Consider the following 11041-nt stretch of genomic DNA (forward strand, 5'->3'; position numbering starts at 1 on the left):
TAAAAACAAGTATCGGCTCGCGTCAAATATCAGCAATATTAGCTGCCTTACATCTGAATGTCCTCCAATAAACACACAAGGTTGGTCTTTTCTTCTGTTTTAGTCAAGTCCTTTACAAAAGACAAATGTGGTAGCTATCCTGGGAGCGAGCAGCTACACAACAGCTGAGCACACAATAGCACACAAGCTAGACATACTGTATGTCTACAACAGCACATTTCTCTATATCAACAAGTACCAAATATCATAGTTGCATATAGGGTTGTCCCGATACCGAAATGTGTTTCGATACCGAAATGTGTTTCGATACCGAAATGTGTTTTGATACCGAAATGTGTTTCGATACCAGTACCGAAATGTGTTTCGATACTGAAATGTGATTCAATACCGAAATGTGATTCAATACCGAAATGTGTTTCGATACCGGTACCGAAATGTGTTTCGATACCGAAATGTGATTCGATACCGAAATGTGTTTCGATACCGAAATGTGTTTCGATACCGGTACCGAAATGTGTTTCGTTCGATACCGGTACCGAAATGTGTTTCGATACTGAAATGTGTTTCGATACCGAAATGTGTTTCAATACCGGTACCGAAATGTGTTTCGTTCGATACCGGTACCGAAATGTGTTTCGATACTGAAATGTGATTCGATACCGAAATGTGTTTCGATACCGAAATGTGTTTCGATACCGAAATGTGTTTCGATACCGAAATGTGATTCGATACCGAAATGTGTTTCGATACCGAAATGTGTTTCGATACCGGTACCGAAATGTGTTTCGATACCGGTACCGAAATGTGTTTCGATACCGGTACCGAAATGTGTTTTGATACCGAAATGTGTTTCGATACCGAAATGAGTTTTGATACCGAAATGTGTTTCGATGCCAGTACCGAAATGTGTTTCGATACTGAAATGTGATTCAATACCGAAATGTGTTTTGATACCGAAATGTGTTTCGATACCGGTACCGAAATGTGTTTCGATACCGAAATGTGTTTCGATGCCGAAATGTGTTTCGATACCGAAATGTGTTTCGATACCGGTACCGAAATGTGTTTCGTTCGATACCGGTACCGAAATGTGTTTTGATACTGAAATGTGATTCGATATCGAAATGTGTTTCGATACCGGTACCGAAATGTGTTTCGATACCGGTACCGAAATGTGTTTCGTTCGATACCGGTACCGAAATGTGATTCGATATCGAAATGTGTTTCGATACCGGTACCGAAATGTGTTTCGATACCGGTACCGAAATGTGTTTCGATACCGGTACCGAAATGTGTTTCGATACCGGTACCGAAATGTGTTTCGATACCGGTACCAAAATGTGTTTCGATACCGGTACCAAAATGTGTTTCGATACCGGAATGTGTTTCGATACCGGTACCGAAATATGTTTCGTACCGAAATGTGTTTCGTTCGATACCGGTACCGAAATGTGTTTCATTCGATACCGGTACCGAAATGTGTTTCGTTCGATACCGGTACCGAAAAGTGTTTCGATACCGAAATGTGTTTCGATACCGAAATGAGTTTTGATACCGAAATGTGTTTCGATACCGAAATGAGTTTTGATACCGAAATGTGTTTCGATACCAGTACCGAAATGTGTTTCGATACTGAAATGTGATTCAATACCGAAATGTGTTTTGATACCGAAATGTGTTTCGATACCGGTACCGAAATGTGTTTCGTTCGATACCGGTACCGAAATGTGTTTCGATACTGAAATGTGATTCGATATCGAAATGTGTTTCGATACCGGTACCGAAATGTGTTTCGATACCGAAATGTGATTCGATACCGAAATGTGTTTCGATACCGGTACCGAAATGTGTTTCGTACCGAAATGTGTTTCGTTCGATACCGGTACCGAAATGTGTTTCATTCGATACCGGTACCGAAATGTGTTTCGTTCGATACCGGTACCGAAATGTGTTTCGATACCGAAATGTGTTTCGATACCGGTACCGAAATGTGTTTTGATGCTGATGTGAGTTTTCCTTGCCCTTATGTGGGCTCTGTACCGAGGATGTCGTTGTGGCTTGTGCAGCCCTTTGAGACACTTGTGATTTAGGGCTGTATAAATAAACATTGATTGATTCATTGATTGATTGATTGAAATGTGTTTCGATACCAGTCCCGAAATGTGTTTCGTTCGATACCGGTCCCGAAATGTGTTTCGTTCGATACCGGTCCCGAAATGTGTTTCAATACCGGTCCCGAAATGTGTTTCGTTCGATACTAGTCCCGAAATGTGTTTTGTTTGATACCGGACCCGAAATGTGTTTCTTTCGATACCGGTCCCGAAATGTGTTTCGTTCGATACCGGTCCCAAAATGTGTTTCGATACCGGTACCGAAATGTGTTTCGATACTGGTCCCGAAATGTGTTTCATTCGATACCGGTCCCGAAATGTGTTTTGTTCGATACCGGTCCCGAAATGTGTTTCAATACCGGTCCCGAAATGTGTTTCGTTCGATACTAGTCCCGAAATGTGTTTTGTTTGATACCGGACCCGAAATGTGTTTCTTTCGATACCGGTCCCGAAATGTGTTTCGTTCGATACTGGTCCCGAAATGTGTTTCGATACCGGTACCGAAATGTGTTTCGATACTGGTCCCGAAATGTGTTTCGTTCGATACCGGTCCCGAAATGTGTTTCGATACCGGTCCCGAAATGTGTTTTGTTCGATACCGGTCCCGAAATGTGTTTCGTTTGATACCGGTCCCGAAATGTGTTTCTTTCGATACCGGTCCTGAAATGGGTTTCGTTCGATACCGGTTCCGAAATGTGTTTTTTGCAGTAGGACCCCTAAACACAGCTTTTCCTTGTCATATAGAGGATCTTTGAATAGCTTTTCTGCAGCAGGACCTTAAAATCAGCCTTTCTCCTGTCATTTGGAGGATCTCTGATTAACTTGTTTGCAGTAGGACCCTAAAAACAGTTTTTCCTTGTCATATAGAGGATCTTTGACTAGCTTTTTTGCAGTCGGACCTTAAAAACAGCCCCTTTCTGTCATATAGAGGATCTTTGACTAGCTTTTTTGCAGTAGGACCTTAAAACCAGCCTTTTCCCTGTCATATAGAGGATCTTTGACTAGCTTTTTTGCAGCAGGACCTTAAAACAGCCTGTTCGGTAATAGAGTATATAGAAAGTGAAAATGTGTAAATAAATAACGCACTTTGAGGAGATGTTCTAACCTTCAGTGAGTTTGGAGAAGGAGGAGGACACGGAGGTGGTGGTGCTGGGCGTGAGGCCGAGGACGTTGAGGGACTCCAAGAGCGTCTTCTTGCTGGCCGGCCCCCGGCTCACTCGGGTGTAGGCGGCCAGAGAGCGCAGGGACATCTTCTCCGGGGCCTGCAGGCGGCGTTTGATCTCCTCGTAGGAGATGAGATGTTTGCCTGAGAGAAATGGCGGGCATGGATGACGACGCTCATGGAGGCGGGATTAGTCGACTTACGAGCCTTGGAGCCCTTCATGTTGGGGTCCAGCAGGGAGGACACCTCTGCAAAGGGCATCTGGGTGGGGAAGTCGGAGTTCTGCGGAGGTCCCGGATCCTGGGCCTCTTCCTCGGTCTGGACCGGGGCGGAAACCTGCATCTGAGGCTGGAGGTGAGGCTGGAGGGCGTCCATGTCCATGTGGGTGGTCTCCAGCTGGACGTGGTCTTGTGGAGGAGGGAGGATCAGCGTGTTGTCAGCTAGACTCTGGAGACCCAAGCTCTCCTGCATCACGGACCCCGCGTGGTCTGAGGACACCTGGAAGAGTCCCATGACCGGCTTCACCACAGTGAAGACCATGTTGCCCTGAGCATCCAGACCCAGGACCCTGGTGGACTGCTCCATCTTGAAGTTAGCTTCCTTTTTTTTACACTTTTAGGAGGCTCATCATCACTCTGGCCACAGTAGATGTTTCCTACGAGACAAGACCAGATGTTTGCTGAAGTCCAGCACTCATGTTCAGTTCAAAGTTTAGGAGTGAATAACATTTGTGTTGTCATATAGAGGATCTTTGACTAGCTTTTTCGCAGTAGGACCTTAAAAACAGCCTTTCTCCTGTCATATAGAGGATCTTTGATGAGCTTTTTTGTAGTAGGACCTTAAAAACAGCCTTTCTCCTGTTATATAGAGGATCTTTGACTAGCGTTTTTGCAGTAGGACCTTAAAAACAGCCTTTTTCCTGTTATATAGAGGATCTCTGATTAACTTTTTTGCAGTATGACCTTAAAAACAGCCTTTTTCCTGTTATATAGAGGATCTCTGATTAACTTTTTTGCAGTATGACCGTAAAAACAGCCTTTTTCCTGTCATTTAGAGGATCTTTGACTAGCTATTTTGCAGTAGGACCTTAAAAACAGCCTTTCTCCTGTTACATAGAGGATCTCTGATTAACTTGTTTGCCGTATGACCTTAAAAACAGCCTTTCTCCAGTTATATAGAGGATCTCTGATTAACTTGTTTGCCATATGACCTTAAAAACAGCCTTTCTCCTGTTATATAGAGGATCTCTGATTAACTTTTTTGCAATAGAACCTTAAAAACAGCCTTTTTCCTGTCATATAGAGGACCTTTGAATAGCTTTTTTGTAGTAGGACCTTAAAAACAGCATTTCTCCTGTCATATAGAGGATCTTTGACAAGCTTTTTTGCAGAACGACCTTAAAAACAGCATGTTTCCTGTCATGTAGAGGATCTTTGACTAGCTTTTTTGCAGTAGGACCTTAAAAACAGCCTTTTTCCTGTCATATAGAGGATCTGTGAATAGCTTTTTTGTAGTAGGACCTAAAAACAGTCTTTTTCCTGTCATGTAGAGGATCTTTGACTAGCTTTTTTGCAGTAGGACTTCAAAAACAGCCTTTCTCCTGTTATATAGAGGATCTTTGACGAGCTTTTTTGCAGAACGACCTTAAAAACAGCATTTTTCCTGTCATATAGAGGATCTTTGACCAGCTTTTTTGCAGTAGGACCTTAAAAACAGCCTGTTTCCTGTCATTTAGAGGATCTTTGAATAGCTTTTTTGCAGGAGGACCTTAAAATCAGCCTTTTTCCTGTCATATAGATGATCTTTGACCAGCCTTTTTCCTGTCTTATAGAGGATCTCTTAACTTTTTTGCAGTAGAACCATAAAAACAGCCTTTCTCCTGTTATATAGAGGATCTTTGACAAGCTTTTTTGCAGAACGACCTTAAAAACAGCATTTTTCCTGTCATATAGAGGATCTTTGACTAGCTTTTTTGCAGAACGACCTTAAAAACAGCATTTTTCCTGTCATATAGATGATCTTTGACCAGCAATTTTGCAGTGTAACCGCAAAAACATATGTGCTCCTGTCATGTAGAGAATCTTTGATTAGCTTTTTTTGGGCGGAAGGACCTTAAAAACAGCCTTTCTCCTGTCATGTAAAGAATCTTTAAAAAGCTTTTTTGCAGGACCTTAAAAACAGCGGTGCTTCAGTCATTTAGAGGATCTTTGACTAGCATTGTTGCAGTAGGACTTTAAAAACATTTGTACTCCTGTCATATAGAGGATCTTTGATCAGCATTTTTAAGGTAGAACTTTAAAAACATCGGTAACCATGTCATATAGAGCAGGAGTTCTTTACTTTTTTTTACCACAGGGCCTAACTTTTCCACTACAGAGGGGGCCAGAGCCCACTAAAATAGTAACATTAAATGAACAATCTACTTTTGATTTTAATCGTATTCAGTAATTATATCTAACCTACTTATAGTTACCAACCTTGTTAAATGATTTTAAAAAAAACATGTGTTGATTGCAAATATTCTAAATTATTTAACACATAAACCTTAGGCCAGGCTGATTAAAAACAAAAGTACTAACAACATGTATTGCATAAGAAGGGACTTTCCAAAAATAAATGTGCATATAATTATGTTAAATAAACTAGATTGATAATATTTGCTTGTTAATTAAACTGCCAATAAAATTAAAGTGCAAATGAAAATACCGCTTCAACACTTTAGTCATAATTTTGGCGCTAAAGAAACTTCTCTGTGATATTAGCGCCAGACTTCTTCTACTTGTTTGACACTGTCATTACTGCCACAAGTGGTGGAAAAGTGTATTACAACGGAGTACCCCCGCAAACAAAAACAGATATTTTCAGCGGCCCCTACAGGAAGCTTGGATATAACGGATCTTTGACTAGAATGTTTGTAGTAGGACCTCAAACACAGCGGTGTGCCTGTCCTAAAGGGGCGGGAGAATATTATTTTCATGAAATTAAACATCATGGAGGAGGATGAAAACAGAAAAAGTCTAAATATTTGAGGTTCCAACAAAATATCACACTAACAATAATAATAAATGAACTATATTCACGAGCCTAACAGGGTTGTCTGAAGTTGTTTTTTGTTTTTATTAGCAGTCTGTATATTCTAAAAATAAAGTTAATTTAATATTATTATATGTAATTATTACTCACAGAAAAAAATACATGCTCTCAAAGAGTAGTTTGTACGGATGAATAAATTAAATAAATAATAACATGTTTTCAATTGTATTTTCAATGGCGTGAAAATAAAAAATTACTCCAAAGGGAAGGGCAGGAGAAAAAAGTATGTCTCCAAGGGGGGCGTGAGAAAAAAATGCCTCCAAAGGGGGGCATGAGAAAGAAATGATGTCCCCAAAGGGAGCGTGAGAGAAAATGATGTTTACAATGGGGTGTGTGAGAAAAAATTATGTCTCGAAAGGGCACGTGAGAAAAAAATATGTCTTCAAGGGGGGGCCTGAGAAAAAAAATGCCTCCAAGGGGGGGCGTGAGAAAGAAATTATGTCCCCAAAGGGAGTGTGAGAGAAAAGTATGTCTACAATGGGGTATGGGAGAAAAAATGATGTCTCGAAAGGGCACGTGGGAAAAAAATATGTCTCCAAGGGGGGCGTGAGAAAAAAAATGCCTCCAAGGGGGGGCGTGAGAAAGAAATTATGTCCCCAAAGGGAGTGTGAGAGAAAATGATGTCTACAATGGGGTACGGGAGAAAAAATGATATCTCGAAAGGGCACGTGAGAAAAAAATATGTCTCCAAGGGGGGCGTGAGAAAAAAAATGCCTCCAAGGGGGGGCTTGAGAAAGAAATTATGTCCCCAAAGGGAGTGTGAGAGAAAATTATGTCTACAAAGGGGTACGGGAGGGAAAATTATGTCTCGAAAGGGCACGATGGAAAAAAAATTATGCCTCCAAGTGGGGCGTGAAAATAAAAATTGACTCCAAAGGGAAGGGCAGGAGAAAAAAATGAGAGAGAAATAAATTATGTCCCCAGAGGGAGTGTGAGAGAAAATTATGTCTACAATGGGGTACGTGAGAAAAAAGTTATGTCTCCAAGGGGGCGTGAGAAAAAAAATTCCTCCCGGGGGGGGGCATGACAAAGAAATGATGTCCCCAAAGGGAGCACGAGAGAAAATTATGTCTTTAAAATATTATATGTAATTATTACATTAATTTACTCTGCAGATGTATAAATATTTACTTTTGATAATTAAAAAAAAAAAGATTGGAATATCATGTTGCATGATCAGATAATACAATTTTAAATGCGATGTGATGACGTCACTACACTGCTTCTACAAGTAAGAAAAGTAAAACTCAAATAAAGGTTTTCTTTCAGTCAGGGGTCACTTTAGGGCTATTTTACTCTTTTTATTTAAAAACAACACAAAGTGGAAGTTACTTCGCTGTATTTTTTTTTAACCGACCGAAATGAAACATTGCAACGTTTTCACGTTCCAATCAAAATGGCCGCCATTGTCTTGCTAGTTTTGTACCGCGGTTCGAAATAAAACGTTTTTTTTCAGAGAAGCGTGCGTCTCTCCGGGGTCGGACCCGCAACGCGAAGCAGCGTCGGCGGCGTCGACGAAGCAACTAGTGACGGCGGTTCCACTCACCAAGTCGCTGCGCGGTCACACTGATCCTAGAACGGTCCTCGTCGAGCCAAGCGACATTTTCCCTTCTTCTCTGCTGTTGCTTCGGCGGGTTGCAAATCAGCTCGACGCGCACCACTGCCGGGGAGGCCAAACACGAGCGCCGATTGGTCGGAGGACACGTCAGTCAATCAGGAGTGACTCGCTATTGGTCAGAGTAGCTGCCGAGGGACGGGAAGGAGGCCGTACTTCCGGGTAATGCCAAGCGTAATGTATTTTTAAAAATATATATATATATACTTTTGTTTGGTTATACTTTAAAAGAAGGCTTGGCCATACTTTTTTTCTGAAGGCCACACATTGAAAAATTAAAACATGAAGTGTCCCATTTGAATATTTTTCATTTTCAAAACCAATACAATAGTTTTATTTTTAATTTCTGTTAAATGTATCACCTTTTTTTATATATATAAAGAAAACGCTGTTTTTATGGCAAAAACACAAAATATGCAATAAATTCCCCCCAAAAGTTGAAAAATGTAAGAATGCGGGGCAATATATTTTTAATTGTAAAAGCCAATATAATATTTAGATTTCTCCCATCATATAGAGGATCTCTGATTAACGTTTTTGCAGTAGGACCTTAAAAACAGCATTTTCCTGTCATAGAGAGGATCTTTGACTAGCTTTTTTGCGGTAGGGCTTTAAAAACAGCCTTTCTCATGTCATATAGAGGATCTTTGACTAGCAATTTTGCAGTGGGACCGCAAAACATCTGTGCTCCTGTCATATAGAGGATGTTTGACTTGCTTTTTGGCAGTAGGGCCTTAAAACAGCCTTTCTCCAGTCATATAGAGGATCTTTGATTAGCTTTTTTGCAGTCGGACCTTAAAAATAGCCTTTTTCCTGTCATATAGAGGATCTTTGATTAGCTTTTTTGCGGTAGGGCTTTAAAAACAGCCTTTCTCATGTCATATAGAGGATCTTTGACTAGCAATTTTGCAGTGGGACCGCAAAACATCTGTGCTCCTGTCATATAGAGGATGTTTGACTTGCTTTTTGGCAGTAGGGCCTTAAAACAGCCTTTCTCCAGTCATATAGAGGATCTTTGATTAGCTTTTTTGCAGTCGGACCTTAAAAATAGCCTTTTTCCTGTCATATAGAGGATCTTTGATTAGCTTTTTTGCAGTCGGACCTTAAAAACAGCCTTTTTCCTGTCATATAGAGGATCTTTGATTAGCTTTTTTGCAGTCGGACCTTAAAAACAGCCTTTTTCCTGTAATATAGAGGATCTTTGACTAGCTTTTTTGCAGTAGGACCTTAAAAATAGCCTTTTTGCTGTCATATTGAGGATTTTTGACTAGCTTTTTTGCAGTCGGACCTTAAAAACAGCCTTTTTCCTGTCATATAGAGGATCTTTGACTAGCTTTTTTGCAGTAGGACCTTAAAACAGCATTTCTCCTGTCATATAGAGGATCTCTGATAAACTTTTTTGCAGTAGGACTTTAAAAACAGCCATTCTCCTGTCACATAGAGGATCTCTGATTAATTTGTTTGCAGTATGACCTTAAAAACAGCCTTTTTCCTGTCATATAGAGGATCTTTGACTAGCTTTTTTGCAGTAGGACCTTAAAAACAGCATTTTTCTTGTCATATAAAGGATCTCTAAATTAACTTTTTTGCAGTAGGACCTTAAAAACTGATTTTTTTTCTGTTACATAGAGGATCTTTGACTAGCTTTTTTGCGGTAGGACCTTAAAACAGCCTTTTTCCTGTCATATAGAGGATCTTTGATTAACTTTTTTGTAGTAGGACCTTAAAAACAGTCTTTTTCCTGTCATATAGAGGATATTTGACTCACTTTTTTGCAGTAGGACCTTTAAAACAGCCTTTTTCCTGTCATATTAAGGATCTCTGATTAACTTTTTTGGAGTAGGACCTTAAAAACATCTGTGTTCCTGTCATATAGAGGATCTTTGACTAGCTTTTTTGAGGGAGAACCTTAAAAACAGTCTTTTTCCTGTCATATAGAGGATATTTGACTCGCTTTTTTGCAGTGGGACCTTTAAAACAACCTTTTTCCTGTCATATAGAGGATCTCTGATTAACTTTTTTGTAGTAGGACCTTAAAAACAGTCTTTTTTCCTGTCATATAGAGGATATTTGACTCGCTTTTTTGTAGTAGGACCTTTAAAACAGCCTTTTTTCTGTCATATAGAGGATCTCTGATTAACTTTTTTGGAGCAGGACCTTAAAAACATCTGTGTTCCTGTCATATAGAGGATCTTTGACTAGCTTTTTTGTGGTAGAACCTTAAAAACAGTCTTTTTCCTGTCATATCGAGGATATTTGACTTGCTTTTTTGTAGTAGGACCTTAAAAACAGCCTTTCTCCTGTCTTATAGAGGATCTTTGACTAGCTTTTTTGCAGAAGGACCTTAAAGGCCTACTGAAAGCCACTACTAGCAACCACGCAGTCTGATAGTTTATATATCAATGATGAAATCTTAACATTGCAACACATGCCAATACGGCCGGGTTAACTTATAAAGTGCAATTTTAAATTTTGCGCTAAACTTCCGGCTAAAAACGTCTATGTATGACGACGTATGCGCGTGACGTCACGGAGTGAACGGAAGTATTGGCACACCATTGTCCCAATACAAAAAAGAGCTGTTTTCATCTCAAAATTCCACAGTATTCTGGACATCTGTGTTGGTGAATCTTTTGCAATTTGTTTAATGAACAATGAAGACTGCAAAGAAGAAAGCTGTATCGCAATATCGCGAAATGATCAAGTATGACACATAGAATGGATCTGCTATCCCCGTTTAAATTTTAAAAAATCATTTCAGTAGGCCTTTAAAAACAGCCTTTCTCCTGTCATATAGAGCAGTGGCCCCCAACCACCGGTACCAGTCCACGGACCGATTGGTACCGGGCCGCACAAGAAATAAAAAAATAAAAAATGTTTTTAATTTTTTTTTTTTAAATTAAAAACACATAAAAAACAATATATACATTATATATTAATATAGATCAATACAGTCTGCAGGGATACAGTCCGTAAGCACACATGATTGTATTTCTTTATGAAAAATAAAAATAAATAAAATAAAATAAAATACATACACCCAAGCCAAAAAAACATTCC

General features: G+C 39.8%; 1 protein-coding gene across 1 annotated transcript in view; it reads right to left on the reverse strand.

Annotated features, from left to right (window-relative positions):
* The window catches only part of LOC133655234 (uncharacterized), a 9109-nt gene extending 1092 nt beyond the window's left edge, over window positions 1-8017 (reverse strand). Inside the window, exons 1-3 of the mRNA XM_062055205.1 lie at window positions 7913-8017; window positions 3477-3928; window positions 3217-3417 (exon numbers count right to left, since the gene is read on the reverse strand). Coding sequence (XP_061911189.1) covers window positions 3217-3417; window positions 3477-3858 — 583 coding nt within the window. The 5' untranslated portion in view covers window positions 3859-3928; window positions 7913-8017. The remainder of the gene's footprint in view (window positions 1-3216; window positions 3418-3476; window positions 3929-7912) is intronic.
* Window positions 8018-11041: the final 3024 nt, after the last annotated feature.

Source organism: Entelurus aequoreus, linkage group LG08 (assembly GCF_033978785.1).
Source record: "Entelurus aequoreus isolate RoL-2023_Sb linkage group LG08, RoL_Eaeq_v1.1, whole genome shotgun sequence".
Classification (NCBI taxonomy): domain Eukaryota; kingdom Metazoa; phylum Chordata; class Actinopteri; order Syngnathiformes; family Syngnathidae; genus Entelurus; species Entelurus aequoreus.